The sequence below is a fragment of the Lontra canadensis genome, unplaced genomic scaffold, assembly GCF_010015895.1.
Source record: "Lontra canadensis isolate GAN:19392208 unplaced genomic scaffold, GSC_riverotter_1.0 scaffold33, whole genome shotgun sequence".
In the NCBI taxonomy this organism is placed as follows: domain Eukaryota; kingdom Metazoa; phylum Chordata; class Mammalia; order Carnivora; family Mustelidae; genus Lontra; species Lontra canadensis.
Window position 1 is genome coordinate 20,036,206 of NW_022631027.1, and position 22,189 is coordinate 20,058,394.

A 22,189-nucleotide genomic window follows, 5' to 3' on the forward strand; every position below is an offset into this window, starting at 1 on the left:
TCTCCCTCTGCTGCTCCCCCTGCTTGTGCTCTCTCTCTCTTTCTCTCAAATAAAAATACGTCTTACTCCTTTGCCCATCTCCCTCATCGCTCTCTCCCAGCGAATCCCTAACCCCAGTTAAACTCAACTTCAACTATCCTCTCTGGGCCTGCATCCTAATTTTCGAATGTTGCTGGAGAAGATCACACAACCATCCAGCTGCTGTTCCTACAGTCTTGCTCCCTGCCATCAAGCAACTCTCCTTCCTTTGTAAGCGTCCTTTCCCAGTTACCAAATACTCTATTTTATACCTTCTTTCTTCTCAGATCTCTACACACCACCCTTATTCTCAGCTAGTGGTCCTACTTTATCCTTTATGGAGAAAACAAGTCATTAGATTCAAATTCCTTCATCTTCCTGTTGCAGAATTTACAATTCTTCCTGTCTTTCCAGCCCTGTTATCCCTTCTGCCCCCATAACAATGAAGGAAATGTCCCTCTCCCTGTCCAAAGTCACTCCTTCCTCTTAAGTGCTAGAGTCCAAATCTTGCCTGATCAAGAGCTTTGCAGCTTGGACTATCCCTTTTCCTAACCATCTCTTTCTCCAGTGAATTATGCTCATTAACATATGAAGAAACAGCTCTCATATCTACTGTATTTAAAACAAATACCTCCTCCAACCGCTATCCCACTCTTTCTGTTCTCCTTCCCCACACAATATCTTACAAGCTGCATGTACCATCTCCATCCCTTCTGAGACATTCGGGATACTCAAGAGTGCTGTTTTTACATAGTTAGAAACCAGACTGTGGAGTTCTATGAAAGTGGAGGGGATAAGGATGCCCGCACAGCTGGCTCAGGTCCCACATTTAATAAGTGTAGCGCTCAGAAAAAGAACAGTAGTAGAGGTACAGAGGTGAAGAAATAAGAAAGAAATGAGGTTCTATGAGGATATATGTCAGCCACTAGGTAGAAAATATGCACATAAATAAATATTCTCTTCTTCATAAAGACCATGAGTTTCAGTATTATGCAGTCCTAGTTTGATATCTCAGATCTACCCTTTATTAGCTACCTGATAGTGAAAATATCACTTTGTCTCCTGAGCTTAAAAGGAAAGTATGAGTCTCTCACTGGAGTTTTGAACAGTAAATGAAATTATGCAACATACAACACTTAGCTTATGCCTGGCACACAATTCTCAAATCAAAATTGCTGTCAACATTGTTGTTATTCCTGCTATTACCATTATTTTTCCTGCAAGAACAAAACAAGATCCTACAGCCGAGTCTTAAGAGACCATCAGCAAGTAGAGAAAAGTAACATTTCAGAAAGCATTAATAAAACTTTAAATTCTGTTTTGTTTTTTTTTTTAAGATTTTTTAATTTATTGGACAGAGAGAGACACAGCAAGAGAGGGAACCACAAGCAGGGGGAGTGGGAGAGGGAGAAGCAGGCTTCCCGCTGAGCAGGGAGACTGATGCAGGGCTTGATCCCAGGAGTCTGGGATCATGAACTGAGCTGAAGGCAGACACTTAACCGACTGAGCCCACTTAACCAGATGCCCCTAAATTCTGTTCTAAAGATAGAGCAAAGGCCAGAAGCATTCTTCTCTCACAAGCCCCCACAAGCTCCCCTTGAAGCATCGACATGGCAGGTTGGAGGGAAACATTCCAGACACCGAAACACCATAGGAATCTGGGAGACCAGGGCGACCAGTGCACCCCCGCGGGGCATCACATTGTGGCACTTGCTCTCCCTTTCCACCTTTCTAGCACCGATTTTTGCCATTACCAAGTTTTGAATGTTGGAAAATGGTCTGTATAAACAAGCAGCAATTTAATACTGGATGTAACTCAATTCTGCAATTGCTTTATCAAATAATCTCTAAGTAGGAAATACTGGCCTAGGTTCTGTGGGGGAGGTGTGGGTTAGCAGAGCATGGCTTCTCTCAAGGGGACTTTTGTAATCATATTTCTTTTTCTAATACCCAGGTTTTGATCAGTATGCAGCTGATGTCTGGTGACCCGTGTTTTAAAACGTAAGTTGATTCTCAGTAAATGAATTATTTATCTGAAAGTATAATAGTGATTTTCTTTTGTTTAAATTTTTACATTCATGTATTGTATTGTTTACCCAGAAAGGGACCATTCTTTTCCAAGGAGACTGCCTGACCTACATAGAAATTACTATTAACCGTTTACCAAATGAGCTCCCCACACTCTAAATTTATTTAGGCTGTAGATCTTTCATCATCTTCAAGTTTTGGGTGAAACTATACAAATTAAGTTTTTTAATTTGATCTCTATGAACTTAGTCATGTCTTCAACAAATACTTGTTAAATGCCTTACCATGTGCTAGGCCCTATTCTAGACTCTAGAGAAACAGCAATGAGAAGAGAAAAAAAAAAAAAAAGACCGTCCCTGATATCTTGGAGCATATATTCTTAAGAGGAAAACAGTAATCTAAGAAATAAATGTATAATATAAAGATGGTGGAGAGTGTTTTGGAGAAAAATAATGCAGGGTAGGGGGCATGTGGGGAGAAAGGTTGCTGTTTTATAGAGAGAGTAGTCAAAAAAGAAAGTCTTCCCTGGCAGAGATGGTGTTTAAGCAGAGACCTGAAGGAGGGGGGAAGCACACCATGCAGATATTTGGGGAAAGAGCATTTGAAGTAGAGGAAACAGGGACAAAGGCCTCAGGGAGAAGTGTGTTTGGTATGTCCAACAGGCTGCTGGGAGACCAGTATGTCTAGAACAGAGAGAAGGGGGAGATGGGGGATAAGAAATGGGATCAGATAATAAAGAGTCTCCTTGGCTACTTATAACCTGAGATAAAAAGCTACTGGAGAGTTTAGAGTAGGGGACTAAAATTATCTGACTTACGGCTGCTAGGTAGAGAATAGACAATTTGTGGGAACAATGATGGGAGCAAGGTCAGAAATAGGTAGATGAGTTAGGAGGCTGTTCCAGTAGTCCAAGGTTTAGGGCCAGAGTAACTCATTTATTGAAAGGAGAGAGCCTCTGAGAGGCAAGGTTGGAGGTTGGGAGCTTAGGTGTTGGACATGTTATGTTGGAGATCCCTATTTAACAACCAGCCAGGCACCTCAAGTAGGCAGTTGGATATGGCACTACAGAGTTCGGTGGGGAGGCCCAGGCTAGAGATAGACATTTGGAAAACATGACGTCATCAGCACATAGATAGTAGTTAAAGCCATGAGATTTGATTAAATGACCCAGATGGAGTGAGCATAAATAAAGAAAAAGAACACAGACTGAGGGGTGGGACACCCCAGTGTGTTGGAGATGGGAGAGACGGGAAAGAACCAGCAAAGGAACAACTGTGAGAAAGGAGGAAGGAACCAAAGGAGAGGACTGGCCTGAAAACCAAGTGAAGGAGGTGTTTCAAAACGGAGAGATTAATCAGCTCTGTCCCACACCATGGATGTGGATCACGGAAGATGAGGACTGAGAATTGACCTTTGGATCTGCAGTACAGAGACCATTGGTGCCTTCAACAAGCACTTCAGTAGAATGCTATGAGCCTGCAGCCTTATTGGAGTGAGGTAAAGAAGGCTTGGGAAGAGAGAAATTGGAGAAAATATAAACAATTCTTATGAGGAATTTTGCTGCAAAAAAAAAAAAAAGGAACAGAAAATGGGGTTACAAATAAAATGAGGATACAGGGTCAAGGGCAGGTCTTTGGAGTGTTTTAAGATGGAAGATAGTTCAGGATATTTGTGTACTGATAGGAATGGTTCAATAGAGAAGGTGAGATATGGTACAGAAGAGCAAAAGGACTAGACAGTGTCCTTGGACTGTCAAGAGGAATGAAGGTAGAGAATAGGCTTCAGGTGCAGGTATATGAAAAGTGGAAGCAAATAGAACTTATTTTCAAATTGTTCCTGATTTCTTAGTGAAATAGGAAACAAGATGATCACTGAGGAGTGGGGATGGGAAAGACGGAGATGGGGGTTTGAGGAAAGATGTGCGGAAGTCCTCAGAGTGTAGGAGAGTGAACAGAATGGGAAGAGGTAGTAGGATTGCTCATTAGCAGTCCAGAAGACCAAAAAAAAAGTTAATTATATATTATTTGAATATCTGAGAAAAATATATTTAGAAAAGGAAACCTGAATTATTTCCCTGTGTATCAACTTCATGTTTTTAATAGTAACGTCCAGGGGCTTGTGAGTGGCTCAGTCAGTTGAGTGTCTGACTCTTGATTTCATCTCAGGTCATGATCTCAGGGAGGGGAGATCGAGCCCTGTATCAGGCTTTGCATTCAGGGGAGAGTCTGCTTGAGATTATCTCTCTCCCTCTCCCCCTGGCCCTCCCACCACACTCTCTCTCAATCTAAATTTCAAAAAAAATTTTCAATAGTGATGTCTATGTAGTTTTCTATTTACAGTGTTTTATAAAGATGAAAATACATATTTTTGTCCAAATCAGTTATTGATTAAACTATGCATTTTATTGTAACTTATCCTTCCTGTGTTGTCCTCTCTCAAACCTTAATTTCGTGGCTTATTTCTTTATATCCTGCTCTATTTGGACTAAACAATTTTTGCTATACTGTATTTGGCTTCTTAGGTAACAGTGTTTTTCTAGTGAATCAGCTTAGGGTGAAATAAGAAAATGAGCAGCAAAAGTAAGTAGAAGAAAAGGAATTCATCATTCCTTCTCATGAACTTATAAATATTCCCTTTCTGGCCCTTTCTCTAGCATTTTATCTATTTGTGCAACTGAAATACTAAAGAGCTAAAAAATAGATCATCTTATATTCTGTATTATCTCCAGGAATGTAAATCAGACAGTCTAGAGTTTCTATTTATAGAAAAAGATGTTTGTAACTCATTAGCATAAACAGACCTTACCTAATCCCAAGATCATAAAAGTATTTCTCAGGAAAATGAAACCCCCAATATTTATTTTCTCTTTTCTCTAAATATCTGAAATTGTACATGTGTCAGTGGAAAAAGGACAGCTCTAACACATCCATGCACTTGTACATGCTGAGTGTGGACTGAATAGGAAAGTGTTTAAATGATGTAAAAAGTAAATTATTTTTATTAGGTTGTATTTTAGTATATATCAGAAATATAAAATCACAGTGCTTTAGAGCTGAAAATAATGTTGGAAGTTGTCTAGTCCAGTGATTTTTTTTTTTTTTAGCCACAAAGTCCTTCTGCTCCAATGTATGATGAATCCCAGTATATAGCATTTTTCTATTGTGGGTCAAAAAGATATAATACCTTACTACCCCTGAAGTCTCTAAGGGAGCTTCACAGTTTTAAAAGTGTTATATAATCCAAGTTCTCATCTTACAGTTGAGAAAATTAAGGCACAAAGCAATTGAGTGACACGACTATTTGTCTGTAAAACCTAGATGTAAGTGACTAACTGCTGGGGAGGTTCATTCCACTATTTTCTCTGCTTTTGTCTGTCTGAATTTTTCATGAAAAAAAATTTTTAAGTTTTTTTAAAAAATTAAAAAAAAAAGTTTTTAGAAACCTAGTAGAGAAACTAACAAGAATACAGCAAATCTTTAACATTCTCAGCTTTAAATTCTAGCTTTGATATTTTATGAGCAGAGGATCTGTAATATGGCTTATATTATTTTTCTGAAAGACAAATTTCATACCATGAGTCTATATTTATGCATAAGACAGCTGGTAAGTCAGGCTCATAACTGTCTGCCCTAAACTCTCTTTTGTAGTCTCTGCAACTTATCAAATATCCACCAGCTCTAGTAAAAGAATGAAACTGGCTGAAAAGAAAGCAAACCACTAGTGCTAATAAAGACAAAGGATATTTTGGGAGAGAAATTCTGTGCTTCACTGGCACCTGACAACTTAGTGGGAAAGCAGATCAAGGGATGATGTAATCCTCTTGAGTAGCTGGGGCTCTGGAACATTCACATTCTGGGAGGAAGGAAATTACTATTTGTCAAAATGATTTAATGACTATTATTATTATCCCAGTTTAATTCTTGAAACAACTCTGATGCTTTTTCCATATTTTTAAAGTGAGGACCTTGGGGCGCCTGGGTGGCTCAGTGGCATCGGGCTCTCTCCTCTGCGGAGGGCCTGCTTCCTCCTCTCTCTCTGCCTGCCTCCCTGCCTGCTTGTGATCTCTCTCTCTGTCAATGAATAAATAAAATCTTTAAAAAAAAAAAAGAGGACCTTGAAGCTCAGAGGTCAAGAAACTAATTTGTCCAAGGTCCCAAGAGTCACTCATTTATTCAATACATGTGCATTGATTGTCTACCATGTGCTAACATTTACCAAACTAAATTAAGACCAGCCCCTGCTCTGAAGGATTCACTGTTTATTTGGGAGATGGACACAGGACATATGATGCTCTCAAGGCATAGAGGAGAGATAATCCCTAACTACTTTTTCTTAAAAACTAGGAAAGTTGGGGTGCCTGGGTGGTTCAGTCATTTGGGCTCAGGTCATGATCCCAGGGTCCCGGGAGTGAGCCCCACATTGGGCTTCCAGCTCAGCAAGGAGCCTGCTTCTCCCTCTCCCACTTCCCCTGCTTGTGTTTCCTCTCTCTCTGTCTCTCTTGTCTCTCTCTGTCAAATAAATAAATAAAATCTTAAAAAAAAAAAAAAAGCCAGGAAAGTCTTCACTGAGGGCAGGTGACACTGAGCTAATTTTTAGGGGATGAATAGGAAATTATGAAGCAGAGGAGATGGGTAAAGATGCTCTAGGAAAAGAAAATGGCTTGCACAAGTTTATGGTGCTGTTACAGGGCAGGAATACTAAGTAGGTAATATTGTCATTTTAGGTTATTTTTCACACACTGTAAACATTACTGTGAAATTAAAATCTCATCTCTTTCATTCTGTAATTGAGCTATATTACACAATATCTGATAAAGGGGTACAAAAACATTTTCAGAACAAAAAGGGGTAACAGAATAAAAACTGACACAAACTAAACAGTCAGTGATTATTTATTCAACATAGACTGAGTTGTCTAGGGAGACTTAGGAGAGCTGCCAGGGCCCAGCTAAGATTTTTAAATTTGCCTTAATATCATTCATTTCCCATGATTAATGAATTTTATCCATAATGCTTAGTTGCCCCAGTATTTGAGCAGTAAATGAAGAGAAGTAAAATTGTACAGGCTTGGGGCTCTTCAAGGTGCTTGAGACTGCAGAACAAGGGATGCCAAACTGAAGGTATTGCTAAAAGTGTCATGGCCCTGAAGTCAGGCTGGACTGGAAAGGGCAGAGATGAGAGAGGGCGAGAAAGGGAAGAGGCTACAGGCTGAGACCCCTGAGGGCTGGAGAATGGGTCTAAGAGGTGGAGGGATGGAGACATGTTCACAGGCACACTTCAGAAGGAATGGATAGAGGGAGGCTCTCGTGGTCATAATGTATAAAGAAGACCAAACTGAAGTAATTAGTGGAGGCTGACAAGATATGATAAATAGGAGAAATATGAGAGAGTCTGTGTGATTTGGAAATTGATTGGCTGTGGAGAAATGCGAGTAGGGAGGACCCACAGGCAGCATCTAGGATTCTGGTTTTGGTTACTTCATTGACCATGATGGCATTCGGAGTAGGGGAATACAAGAAGAAAGCAGATTTGGGAAAAGAAGATGGCTTTAGTTAGGGATATATATTGACGTCAGTGTACTTGCAGGACACATACTTGAAAATATCCCAACAGGGGGCACCTGGGTGGCTAAATCAGTTAACATCCAACTCTTGATTTGGGTTCATGTCATGATCTCAGGGTCCATAATCTGAGATCAAGCCCCATGTTGGGCTTGCTCTGAGTGTGGAACCTGTGTAAGATTCTCTCTCCCTCTGCCCCTCCCCCAGCCTCCACTCCCACCCCCATTCATGTTCTAGATAGATAGTTTTAAAAAGAAAATATCCCGCCAGGGTGTGCAATTTTGGAATTTAGGAGATCATAGGATAGAAATAATCTACAAATTAAATAGGTTAATGGCAATCTTAAATGTCTCTGTCTTCAAGGACCTGAATAGCCTGCAGATTCTATTGAGATAATTAGTAAGAATTAAAGAATTACCACATAGCATATGTACACATATAATATATACACATTTACACGTGACTACATGTATAGTTTTATATATACATATATGAACATATACACACAAATAACTACTACTTTGAAATGTACAATTTGTTTTATATTGCTTTACTTTTTTTGTTACTGTTACATCTACCTGGCTTAATGTTTTATATAAATTAAAAAGATAAATTCTGTAGATTTAGGCAGCTGAATGACAATTACTGAACTGCCATGAGACTATTAAACTGTGGTATATTTAATGCGTGGCATTCATGTGGCATTAGCACCCCTCCCCAAGATGTCTACATCCTAATCCCCAGAATTTGTGAATATGTTGGATTAAATGGCAAAGAAGAATAAGGTGGCAGGTGGAATTAAGGTACTAATCTGCTGGCCTCAGGGAGATTATTCTGGGTTCTCCAGATGGGCCCAATATAATCCTAAGGGCCCTTAAAGAGAAGAGATATAATCCAAGGGAAGAGACAATTGGAAGACAAATTTCACAAATGTGAAATACAGAACAGAGAAAGATGTAACTTTTCTGGCTTTGAAGACAAGAGGAAGGAGCCATGAGCTAAGGAATGCAGGTGGTCCCTGGAAACTGGAAAAGAGGGAACAGATTCACCCCCAAAGCCTCCAGGGAGGAGTGTGGTCCTGCCAACGCCTTGATTTTAGTCCAGTGGAACCTGTGTCAGACCTCTAACCTGCAGAAGTGTAAGATAATAAATTTGTGTTGGTCTCTAAGTGTGTGGTAATTTGTTACAGCAACAGAGATGACTAATATACTCAGGCTAACTAATTTTTGGTCATCTTGATTTTGGAAATACTTTTTTAGTTTATTTTAGTAATCCTTATTTTGGAGGTACTTTGCTAGTATGCTTTGAATTTCAATAAATACAAAATAACAGAAACGAGAATTGCCACATAGTAGGTCAGCTTCACAATTCCTGCAGCCACCTTTCTATTTTACCTCAGGTCAACAAGGCGTAGTCTCTAGGAAGATATGATTTTTTTTTTTAAACTATCAACCTCAATAGGTTAGGGAATGTTTTATGTAAAACAAACAAACAAACAAAAAGTTCTTGTTAGAACTCAAACTTGCCCCTCCATGCTACATAGCTTCCATAGGGAGATAGGAGCCTAGAATTGGCCAATGAAAATATATCCATGACCTGTCCCAGAGAATCCAGCCCAGAAAGCAAATCTAAACAACTGGAGTTCTTTACAGACTCCCCCCTGGGCTAGGTGAACTGTTTACAAAGAAGAAGGTAGAAGACAAAACCATTGAACCAGTTAGTAGAGCCGACAAGAGAGCTGGAGCAGGAGGCATGATACCACTCCCAACCTCAGATGCAGAGGCGCTTGATTCTCCATACGTCCCCATGTTGTCTCAGAGTTGACACCTGAAGCATCATGCACTGATGGTGCTGGGGACACGTGGACAGAGCTCCTCTCTCTTTCTCGGACTCCGTGAAGGCAGTGCCCTTTCTGGTCTCACATTCTCTGTTGATTAAAAATCCTTTTTTTCCCCCATGAATCTTTTTCCAGTTTTGAAGAAGCTCATACAGTATTTGTTGATTTATATTACGCTCACCCTCAACGAGGTAGCATTATGCAGGCACCTTACTAAGGCTGCATTTTGACTCCACAGCCAATCATTACCACTATCAAGTTTTCTGATTTACCCATCAATCAAGTTCTGATCCTTAGGAATATTTTTTTATAGGCCTCCTTCTACATCGATGTCTATACCAATTGCTGGTGAATCTGAATCTCTGGAAGAAGACAGAAAAGGTGGAGAGACTCTCAAAATCCATCTCGGAATAGCAGGTATGGGTGTGTGGCGTACTGGTTTTTTCATTTGTGCTACTTGACATCCTGAAAGATTCCCCAAGTCCCACGTCCCACCCGGACTTAAAATTCTATGGGTAGGGGCACTTGGGTGGCTCAGTGGATTAAGCCTCTGCCTTTGGCTCAGGTCGTGGTCTCAGGGTCCTGGGATCGATCCCCGCATCAGGCTCTCTGCTCCATGGGGAGTTCCCCCTCTCTCTCTGCGTGCCTCTCTGCCTACTTGGGATTTCTCTGTCAAATAAATAAATAAAATCTTTAAAACAAACACAAAAAAATTCTATGGGTAGATAGCTTGAAATGGGCCAATAATTATCAGCAGAGCTTTAATTATGGAGTTTTGGGTTAAGCCAATGCTTCATTTGTCTAAAACTTTAGGCACTGACAGATTAAGAGTTAAATGTTGCAGTGACACCCACTCCCACCCCCTCCCATCCCCCCACTGTGTACTTCTGCTCCCTGCAGGTGCAACCTGGAACCCTGGGAGTTTGCCCATTCCATGTGCCCAGCAATCTGCTAGCCACCTGTCAGGTGTTGCTCCTCCTCCCTGGATCGCTTTCCTCTGTCAATGGTTCCCAAACAGGAGTGTTCATCAGAGTCACCTGGTGGGCTTGTTAAACCTGCAGCCAGAGGTTTTGATTGGGTGGGTCAGGGCTGCGGGCTAAAAATTGCCTTATTGCCCTCCCCAGTGCTTCTCCAGGCAGACTCCCAGCTGTCCTCAGAATCTGCTCCAGGAGTTAAAAGCAGGGTGGGGAAAATGTTAAGCTGGTGGAAGAAAAAGGATTTAAGAGATTCCTTTCTTCCCTTCCTTTTGAGCGAGGTTATTATTTGAAAGAACGCAAAGAGAGGTGTAGTGATGAGATTAACATTTTCACCACCTTCATAGATGCTCAAAGAGAAGATTTCGGATCTCCTGATTTAGGATCAGTGAATCCTTTGCATACTTTTAACCTTTCTATTAGCTCCTTCTCTTCAGGATTTAAACTGAATTCTTTATTTTAAAAAGAAAAAAAGAAAAAAACCCTCACTGGCCCTACATCCTTTGTCTACTGCTCTTCTTTGTGCAGCTTCCCCTCCTCTGCTTTCCGCTCTTTTCCTTCCCTCTTTCACACCTTTTAGAGCCAAATTTCTAGAAAGAATATACTGTGCACATTTATTCCTAAATACATGTCCACCTGGCTTCTGTCTTCTGCCCTGTACTGATGATGGCTCTAGTAATATGACTGTCATTTCCTGTGGGCATTGTTTCTGCTCTCACCTGATTTGGCCATTACTCTTTCTTGAAGTCTTCTTTTCCCTTGGCTCCCACCTCCCTGACCTTTCCTTCTCCAGCTTCTTGGAGGCCTTTTCATCTTCTTCCACCTTCTTCCCACCGTCCCTGGGCAATATCCTTTACACCCCCGGGGATTTAGCTATCACATTCATGTAAATGTGATCATGTAAATATGAATCAAACACTTTAGTTTACAAATCTGTGTTGCCTTGAGACCTCCCCGCTAAACTCCAGGTGCACATTTCCAAATGCTTTCTGGGAAGGTCCACTTTCCATGTTCCCTGTTCTACTGAAATCCATCTGTTTGTTTTTCCTCAGCCAGACTCCAGGTTCTTCCAAATCAGGTTTTGTCTTTGTACCTCCAGCATAAGGCCAGGGGCACGGGAGCAATCTACTGCGCGGTGACCAGGCGTCCTCAGGCACCTCAGGCTCCCCACACCTGGCACATGTCTTCCCAACTCTTCCTCCTGCATATTCTATCTCACTTACCCGTGCACACTCATGTACTTGGCAATCAAGCCCTGCTAACCACCCCTCACTCTCAGCTGGGTGATTGTGGAAGCCTTCACTCCTCCATGACCTGTCCATCCTGTGGCGGGGTTGTAGATTTGGTCACATCACACCTGTGCTTAGAGCCATCGAATTATTTCCTTCTTTAAACGCATAGAAAGTCACTCACTACCAGGCATCTGTTCATCTCTTTTCCCTTCAGTCATCTCTGCCCAACTACCCAGTGTTCTGACTGTACCAAACAGTCTGTTCTCTGCACATGAGGCATGCTTTTTCCCCACAAGTCTTGCCAAAGAGTTCCTATATGAGATTAAAGATCTTGAGTTAGTTTCCTCTATGAGGTCTTGCCCCAACTACCTGATGTACTGGTCCTGTGAAGCTCTTAATAATGCTTTCTCAGTTCTTGCCACATTGCGTCATAACCACTTATCCCTCTAAACTCTGAGCATTTGGGGTGCCTGGGTGGCTCAGTCAGTTAAGTGTCTGCCTTTGGCTCAGGTCATGATCTCAGGGTCCTAGGATCAAGTCCTGCATCAGGCTCCCTGCCTGCTTCTCTCTCTCCCCACCTCCTGCACATTCTCTTTCTCTCAAATAAATGGATAAAATTATTTCTTAAATCTTTTTAAAAAAATAAATGAATGGGGGCACCTGGGTGTCTCAGATGGTTAAGCGTCTGCCTTCGGCTCAGGTCATGATCCCAGGGTCCTGGGATTGAGGCCCACATCAGGCTCCCTGCTCAGCGGAGAACCTGCTTGGCCCTCTCCCTCTGCTGCTCCCCCTGCTTGTGCTCTCTCACCACCTCTATCAAATAAATAAAATCTTTTAAAAAATGAATAAATAAACTCTGAGCATTTATTTTGTATCCCCTATATCTTATATACTACTGGGCACCTGACTTGGTAAGAGTTTAATAATTATTGAATGAATGCATTTTGAAAACCAGTAGATAAATGGATGAATTAAAATCTGAGATAACCCTCGGTGTAAAAGTTTAGTCCTGTATCATTCCTGATTCATGAACCACCACTTCGGGTTTCGATCTTGCTAGAGTTCACTTTTGTGTTTAGGACCACTGTAGAGCAGGCCCAGGGATGCTGATTTGGATTCCTATCTTATGGCCTGTCCAGAATTGAGAAACCTTTGCAGAAGGGCCAGGTCGCTCCAGGAGCTTCCTTGGTGGGCAGCATTTCTTAGTCCGGCTGCATCCAATACCATTTATAGAACTGCTGTGTAATTGCTGTATTACTTGGTTGGTTTCCTTTTGCCCTCTAAGTGAAAAACAGTTCTAGTTTCCAAATATTTCACGCTAATGAAAATGGCCACAGTTTTGCATTCTGAGGAGCTTCCTTCTGGAAATACATAATTGGCATCTGGAACATGCATATTATCAGGAACTGCTAGAAATGACAGTTGGTTTTTTGGTTTGGGGTTTTGTTTTTTGTTTGTTTGTTTTTTGTACATTTACTTTGAAACTGAATACTATAATCAATTCCTGAGAACTTTTATTCTCCCTGCTGCATTCCATGCTGTGTTGATTTAAACCACAGACATTTGCCCAAATTATAGCCTAGCACTAGCAACACTAACATTAAAATAACAGAGTGCTCTTTATTTTACTGCTGTGATAGATTTTTTGAGAGCAAGATTTCCTCAAAAAGCACACAAAAACCTGGCTTTTTTGTAAGTATAAGAATACATCCAACTCATTTTTATTAAAGAAATATTGAACATAAAAGCCAAAATGGTTTGGGGCACCTGGGTGGCTCAGTGGGTTAAGCCGCTGCCTTCGGCTCAGGTCATGATCTCAGGGTCCTGGGATCGAGTCCTACATTGGGCTCTCTGCTCAGCAGGGAGCCTGCTTCCCTCTCTCTCTCTCTCTCTGCCTGCCTCTCCGTCTACTTGTGATCTCTCTCTGTCAAATAAATAAATAAAATCCTAAAAAAAAAAAAAAAGCCAAAATGGTTTAAGATAGAATGCTGTTAAATCTTCTGGGAAAAAAAAACAAAACTGTATTTCTTCAATAAACTCAGGTATTTACATTTTTTTAATTTTTTGCAACAGAGTTGAACATCGTACCAGTTTTTAAAAGGGTCTCTTTCACTTTCTAACTAATTTTTTTGGTAATGAACTTGGCAGTTTATAAAATCTGCAGATGAGAATACAAATTGACCATTGACTTGTTGGCAGTCTTAGTAACATCGTGTTATGACATATTGCAGATCTTTCAGCAAAGAGTGCCTCTGTTCCAGATGAACTTGGTGCCTGTGGACATTCTAGAACATCAAGCTATGCAAGCCAGCAGTCAAAAGTATCAGGTAGAGGGGCGCCTGGGTGGCTCAGTGGGTTAAGCCGCTGCCTTCGGCTCAGGTCATGATCTCAGGGTCCTGGGATCGAGTCCCGCATCGGGCTCTCTGCTCAGCAGGGAGCCTGCTTCCCTCTCTCTCTCTCTCTGCCTGCCTCTCCATCTACTTGTGATCTCTGTCTGTCAAATAAATAAATAAAATCTTAAAAAAAAAAAAAAAAAAGTATCAGGTAGAGCCTAACAGTGAGGCTGAATTCCCTTAGACATTTATTGCTCTAAGGGATTACTTGGAATTGCTGTGGTATGGGAGAAGAATGCCTGATTGCAGTGTATTTGATACTCGTATTTTATCCAAAGTGCTTTTCTCTGACAGGGTATAGCTCCTGCCACTCCCGGTCATCCAGTTTCTCGGAGCTCTGCCACAGGAGAAACACCTCAGTGGGAAGCACGTCAACAGGCATCGAAAGCATTCTAGAGCCCTGTGATGAAATTGAGCCAAAAACAGCCGAACCAAACCTTGATCTAGTCGGCAAAGAAGATACGGCTTCAGACCTGCTCACAAGGTATGCTTTCAGTTTGTATTTAAATGGAGAGAAAAAACAACTTTATTTTCATAACATAAGAAGAAGGAGGAGAAAATTTTTTAAAAAATTTTTCTAGATGCCCAGTGAAGCAAGATTCTGTAGAATCTCAACTGAAGCGAGTAGATGACACCAGAGTGGATGCGGATGATATTGTGGAGAAAATACTTCAGAGTCAAGACTTCAGCCTAGATTCCAGTGCGGAAGGTGGGTGGATAACATTAAATGTGCATAGATGTCTGCAACCCAGGTTTGTGTGGTCTGCGTGCCCAACAGGAAAGGGACCCTACATCACACTGTTGCATGCTGGTAAAGTAAATTTCATTGCCCATGAAAATCCGAAGATGACTTTGTAGCTCATGTATTTCCAGGAATGGATATTAAATTGGGAAAAGAATGAACTTTAGTTTAAAAACACCAATTTTAAAGAAAGGTTTTATTGTGTATGCCTCAACGTCCACCATATTTACATACCTTATGACAGATGTCTCACCTGTTTTGACATAACTGGACACAGATACTTCACATCACTGTGTAATTTGGAGAGTTGGGTGGTGATCTTGAGATGAGAGTGAATAACAGAATCTTTTATTCCTTCTGAGGAATTTACATGCCATCAGTTTGAAAGGTGTAATTATTCATGCTGGTGTGAATAGAGAGCAGTTAACAATGGACTTAGTTTCACCGTGTAACTGGTTGTAAAGAGAAATAATTAAACCTTACTTGTAGAAATTTATAGGAAGAGATGTCTTCTTTACTCAGTTTTAAAGAAAAATAGCTTTAGGGAAGTTGATGAGAAATAACTACAATATCTTCTAGATTGCCTATTTGAGAACATGCATGTAGCTAAGTTTTTTATTTCTTTAATAAAACTGAAATGTAAAATATGAATTGAGTACAAGAGGAATATTGTTTGACAATAATCTGATAAATGTCCCTATAACAAATATTTAAATGTGAATTGCAGAAGAAGGCCTGAGGTTATTTGTGGGACCTGGGGGAAGTACAACCTTTGGCAGCCATCATCTTCCAAACAGGTATGTAGTCTGCCTTTTTCTTTTAAATGTTCTTGAGTGGAAGATGAAGGGTACAAACTTTGTATGAGACTGAGGCTAGAAAACACATACAGTGCTTCCGTGTAGAATTACAGCTCTGAGTTTTCCTTATCTTGAGTATGTTTGAAATTATATTTTATAAGTTTGTTGATTTTCTTAAATGTGTTTTTAGAATGTATTAGTAGAGGACCAGAAGAACATGGGGCAAGATGCAATGAAAAGGGATGTTTAGGGACCCCTGAATGGCTCAATTGTTGAGTGTCTTCCTTCAGCTCAGGTCATGATCCCAGGGTTCTGAGATCAAGTCCCGTTTTGGGCTCTCTGCTCAGCAGGGAGTCTGTTTCTGCCTCTCCCGCTGCTTGTGTGCATTCTCACTCTCAAATAAATAAATAAAATCTCTTAAAAAAAAAAAAAAGGATGTTTAGGGAAGAGTTCTTAGGGGACGGCTGGGTTGCTCAGTTGGTTAAGCATCTGCCTGCCTTCAGCTCAAGTCATGATCTCAGGGACCTGGAATAGAGCCCTATATCAGGCTCCCTACTCAGTGGGGAGTCTGCTGCTCCCTCTGCTTGTGCACTCATTCTCTCTCTCTCTGACAAATCAGTCCTTTGGGAAAAAAAAAGAAGAGTTCTTAATCTGATATTTTAGAAAGAGCAAAGCAGAATTACATTCCAGTCAGTGATCTTCTCTATCGTGAGCAGTTACACGGCCACTCACAGCATACATTTGGTATTAACCTTTTTTGTACTCCCCTCTTCTCCACCGTACCAGAGTCTAACATACATTCTAAAAACAGTTGTGAAAGACCAAACATCATTTTGAGAGTTAATCAGATTCAAATGAAGAAAAGGCACCTGCCAGACTTCCCATTCTGATACCTAGCCCTGCAGCAAATTGTTGTGAGCACTGATGCTCAGAACACTTGAGGAATTCTGATCTCTGCCCTGATGTGCAGCCCGGTACTCAGTCTTTCCACATAATATCTATGGAGAGTTCCAGAATAAGTCAGCGTTGGGTTAGGGAGCACCCTTGGTCAGAGACAGTTATTTTATTCTCTAATGCTCAAAACCTGAAGGAATGTCTCATTCACCAGTACTCTCATTCCAGCAGTACTTGTCTTGTTCAGTACCTCCTATGTGTCCAGCATCTTGCAGGGTCCAAAAGATATGAAGGATACAGTAAATACCTAAAATCAGATGTGATAGTTAGGTAAGAAGGAGACTATGAGGGAATAGTTCATTTGAAACTGGGGTTTTTAGAGGATGTAAGCACAATTTATAGTTTTCATTCCCTCTCGCTGACTTACTATTCATTAAATTTAGTAACTACGTATTAGGCCAAGTCATGGGTAAGGATGCAAAAGCAGAAAGACCCAGCTCACCCTCAGCTAGCTCATGTTCTGAGCATATGGGGCTGGCAAATTACAGCCTATGAGCCAAGTAGGTCCACTGCCTGTTTTTGCAGAAATAGTTTTATTGGAATACAGCAACACTTATTTATGTATTATCTATGGCTGCTTTGATGCTCCAGTAGCAGAACTGAGTAGTATGGAGAGATCACAATGGCCCTCGAAGCCTAAAATATTTATTATCTGACTCTTTCTAGCAGGTGAGATAGACAAACTAAAATTTATAGCAGTATAATAAATACTATAATATAGAGAAGTAGAGGAAACAGACCAGAGATGGGACCACACTCACACAGAGAAAACTTCCTAGGAAGTTGACACCTGAAGAGAGTCTTGGGAGAATTAAAAAGTAAGTGGGGGGTAAACAGGTGGATATGAGGAAGTCAAATTTTCCTGGTAATAGGTTCAAATAGAAGGAACTTATAGGCATAATAATCACAATATCTAATTACATAATAGTAAATATGTAATAATTATCAATAACACTTATGGAGCATTATTTGTTTTATGCCAGGCACATATATATGTTTCATTCAGTTCTTGCATTATCTCTTTTAGTACTCACAAAGTACTATTATTAGTTTTTAAAAAGAGAAAACAAAGAGGTTAAGTTAAAGGAATTTTCCCAAAGCCTTAAAACTAATAATAAAACGAAGATTCAGACTCTTGTCTCTTTGAGTCCAGACATGTTCATGGTAGCTCACCGTATTCCTAGCTGGCTTGTGACTAATGTAACCTACTCAGGGACTTGCCAGGGAACAGGTACTTCTGAGGAGGGGGCATGCGAAGGGAGCTGTGGAACATGGGGTTGGCAACAATCTCAAAGCCAGGTTGTAAATGGCCTTTGTCACCATCACAAAGAGTTTATTCTCCTTTTTTATCATATGTACAGTTTGATCATTCTTTGCAGAAGAGTGATCTATCAGATGGGCATTTTAGAAAACTAGCCATAATTTGTAGTGGGAGAGGGGGTGGGGAAGGGAGACAGGAGCAAGGAGAGACTAGTAGCAAAGAACAGGTAGAAAAATAACATTTATGAGGACAGTGATAAGTACGGTAGAGAAACACGTGTTTTTGAGTTAAAGAGTTTAGGTTCATATCCTAGCCAGACCACTTTTGGGGCCTCAGTAAATCTTTTAACTTCAATGGAATTTTAGTTACCCCTCTTGAAAAGTGGGGATAATCATGAGATTGATTTAAAGAGTAAATGACATAATATACTCAGTAAGCTCTAGCAATTATTAATTTAGGTAGAAGAATAGCAAATAATACAGCTCCAGCCAAAAGGAACCAAAATAATAAATGCCCAGATAGATCTCTTCTCTAATTTCTGACTGCTCAGGGTCCCAGTCAGACTTCCACCCCTATCTGCTTTACTGATGTTATTAACCTCTGCAAGGCTTATTTTCCTCATCTGAAAAATGGGAGTGATAAATATTACCTAACTCACAGGATTTTGCTGAGGATTAAATTAGATAACTTATGTAAAGTATTTAACACAGTGCGTAACACATGGACAGCTCTCAGTATATGCTAGTTGTGTATGTTATTGTTATTCAGAGGAAAGAAAAATAATTTCTATGAGAGATAATCTAGGATCTAGGCTATAAAGGCATTCATAATACTGGGTCCTACCCCCTTTCCAAATGAATGTTAGTAGAATCATCACCCAATGCCTGAATGCCTAAGACGATAATTAGGGGTTGAAGTAGACAATATCACATGCCACAGAAAGACTGAGGAATGTTGGAGACAGTGTATTATGGTGAAAAGAGAATGGGCCATGCATTCAGACATAGGTTTCATTCCTGGTTTAGCTGTCATGACCCAGCTTGGCTATAATCCTAACAAATTACATCTCTTACTTGCCACCAAAAAGACATATCATTGGGGTTAACGACACAGGGTCTGGAGTTGGGCTTTCTGGGTTCAGTCCCAAGCTCCACCGAGTATCAGCCATGCATCTTCAGTAAGTTACCCCATTTCTCCCTGTCTCTTCACCTACAAACTAGTGACAATAACAGAACCTACCTCATAAGAGTTATAAGGCTAAATGAAGTGAGGTAAAACATGTAAATGACTAAAAAAAAACTGGTATGCAGTAAACACTCAAGTACTATTATGCACAATTGAAGTTCTCTCTTGCAGAGTTGCTGGGAAATGCCCAGCACAATACTTGTATAGGTAGGCTGTCCATCACTAGCTGGTGTGTATCAGAGCAACGAATGCGCTGGCATTCAGTCTGTTCTGAGAGAGAAACTGGCAGCGCAAGATGGACCTAGAATCATTTACTCAAGTCACTGAAGAGGTATGAGAACCATGCATACCTAGTTAGGAAAGTGAGCCCTTGAGAATGAAGAGAACGGAGCAAAAACAATGGAGATGTAGGAGGAATATCCCCAGTAATACCTTGAAGCCTGTGGATGCAGCCTGACCAGCTCAGGGATACCTACAGACGTTGCAGGGTTTCATCTCCTTGCTTGCCTCTGAGACATTTAGTTGCTGACAAAAAGTCTGCTTTCAGTTGGTTCTGTTCCTCGATGTGATTGATCTTTCGTCTCTGACCATTTTTAAGATTTTATCACTGGTTCTTAGCAGTTTGGTTATGATGCGCCTTGGTGCGTTTTTCTTGTGTTTATTCTGCTTGGGGTTCATTGAGCTTATGCATCTGTGGTTTACAGTTTTCCTCAAGTTTGGAAGTTCTCCAGCCATTATTTTTACCTGCCCCTCCTTCTGTTATCCTCACCTACAGATTCTAGCCCCCAGCCTCCCCGAACTCTGACCCCTGACCCCTGCTCTGAGAAAGACCACTTGCTTGTGTTTGGGTTCTCCCTGCACTGCATGCTGGAAGGACCCTGAAGGAAACCGCTCTGGGCTTTCTTCACTGAGTTCCATTCTCTTAGGACCAGTCCTGTACTGCCTATTGTCCAGTGTGTGAAACTATTGTTTTACATGTGCTGTAAAAAATTTTCTAGTTATTTAAAGCAGGAGGGAAAGTCTGATTCCTGTTACTCCATCATTGCCAGAGTACAACCATTTTAGGGCCTCTGAAAGCCAGTGTGCAGGGGCGGCACTCAGCAAGGTCCCTTCAAATTCTGAATTTCTTTAGCTGTGAATGTTCACTGGTGTTCTATTGAGAATGTTCCTGTTTCTTCTGCAGAATGAATCTATAAGAAGAAGACCTCTGAGCGGTCAACTGGAAAGTCCAATTCAGTCCACAGTGGGCTGGTAACCAGTACCTCTCTCCCATTGTTTAGAATTTCCTCTTAAAATTCCATATGGGAAGAGACCAGTCATGGTGGTTGCTTCTGGTCTTACTGATCTCAGGCATACTCAGAGTGAAATGGTCAGGTAGTGTAGCCCCTGGTATCTTGACAGAGGAGATGGGTACTGGTGATAACTTTAAGCAATAATACCGTCCCCTCCATGCAACAGCGCCTCTTCAGCTCCCCTCCTGTTTACTTAGGAGGGCTCAAAGTTCCTCACCTAAAAATAAACTGAGCTGCCATCAAAAAGACCCTGCTTTTATGGGCTTGTAGAAAACCTCTATCCTCCCAGATGAAGAAACAATAGAAGGAGCATGTGTGTTCATTCCATTATAACACAGGGCCAAGATACTAGGTGCATCAGCAATAAAAAACCTTCTGTTGATGAGGCCATTATTTCATTTAAATACTTGTTTTAGTCACAAAGCTTGCAAGTTTTAAGTTTTTAGCATTCTCCACATTTCATTCATAGAGATCAGTCAGTACCTGGAAGATCAGGGCAAAGGCTAAGCTGCTATAGCAAAGATAACCAGAAATACAATGGCCAGGCTGATGAGACTGCTAGGCCTCAAAAAGTGATTCAGGGACCCAAGTCCCCTCTGTTTTGCCCTTCATCATCATCCCTACCTGTTGTCAAACTTGGATGGCTACTGGTCCAGAGCAAGCAATTTCTCTTTATGAGACAGAAGTTGACACATCCCCACTCATGTTCCATGGAGGGAGGAACTGAGTCTCATGCCAATACCTGTCAACATAGGAGTTTAGGAAATGTGGCCTCTAGCTGAGATGTCTATACAGCCTGTAGCTAGAACCATGAAGGAGAGGATAGAGTTAGGGGGACAACTAGCAGTATGCCAAGCCAAGGTAATGAAGAAATAAACCCCTCTTCCAGATCACTTCATTTTAGGGGCACCTGGGTGGCTCAGTCGGTTGAACATCCAACTTTTGATTTTGTCTCAGGTCATGATCTCAAGGTTGTGGAATCAAACCTCTGTGCTCAAGAGGAAGTCTGCTTCTTTGTCCCTCTTTCTCTCCCCACCCTTTTCCCTCCGCCTCTCCCCCTGCTCTCCTGCACTCTAATAAATAAATAAACAAATAATTCTTTTTAAAAAAATCATTTCACTCTAAATCCGTATTACACTGGTACAGTCTACATCACTGACCACATATAAAGACATCAGCATGGGGCACCTGGCGGACTCATTAGCTTAAGTGTCTGCCTTCAGCTCAGGTCATGATGTCAGGGTCCTGGGATCAAGACCCACATTGGGCTCCCTGCTCAGTGGGAAGTCTGTGTCTCCCTCTGCCTCTCCCCCTGCTTGTGCTTGCTTTCTCTCAAATAAATGAAATCTTTAAAAAAAAAAAAAAAAAAGGAAAATAAAAACATTAGCATGTTAACTAAAAGAATTCCTGCATTTTCTAGAAAGGTACATTAAGACACCACACACTAGAAACAGTCACCTGTTAACTCTGCAAGGCCTGGGTAAATTGCCAGTCAGTATATACTCTTGGATAAGACTGATTTATATATATATATATACACGTGTGTGTGTATGTGTGTGTGTGTGTGTGTGTATATATATATATATATATATATAAACATTTTTCAAGAAGAAATTTCTTGGCACAGGTTAAGATTTAGGAATAATACTAGATTACCACAGGAATAAGTGTGACTAGACCATTCCAATGTACTGATGATAAACATTTACTATTTCAAGTACTCTCTAACTGTGATCTCTTTAAACTGTGTGGAAATCAAATCTAGTAGAAAATGCCTAGTGCACTGTTTCTATGAGGGCAAGGTTCACTGGAACAGTTTTAAGCATCATAGCTCAAGACCTTGAAGTGGTTTTTTTCTCCCCTCCTGTCGTAGAGTCGGGTCTGGAGCTTATGAGCAAGTCGTGATCAAACGCTAG

At 40.9% G+C, this 22,189-nt stretch overlaps 1 protein-coding gene across 1 annotated transcript in view; it reads left to right on the forward strand.

Moving 5' to 3' along the window:
• Positions 1-22,189, forward strand: part of FAM102B (family with sequence similarity 102 member B) — an 88,640-nt gene extending 66,451 nt beyond the window's left edge. Inside the window, exons 5-11 of the mRNA XM_032867265.1 lie at positions 1,973-2,019; positions 9,757-9,860; positions 13,881-13,976; positions 14,337-14,526; positions 14,624-14,751; positions 15,512-15,581; positions 22,147-22,189. Coding sequence (XP_032723156.1) covers positions 1,973-2,019; positions 9,757-9,860; positions 13,881-13,976; positions 14,337-14,526; positions 14,624-14,751; positions 15,512-15,581; positions 22,147-22,189 — 678 coding nt within the window. The remainder of the gene's footprint in view (positions 1-1,972; positions 2,020-9,756; positions 9,861-13,880; positions 13,977-14,336; positions 14,527-14,623; positions 14,752-15,511; positions 15,582-22,146) is intronic.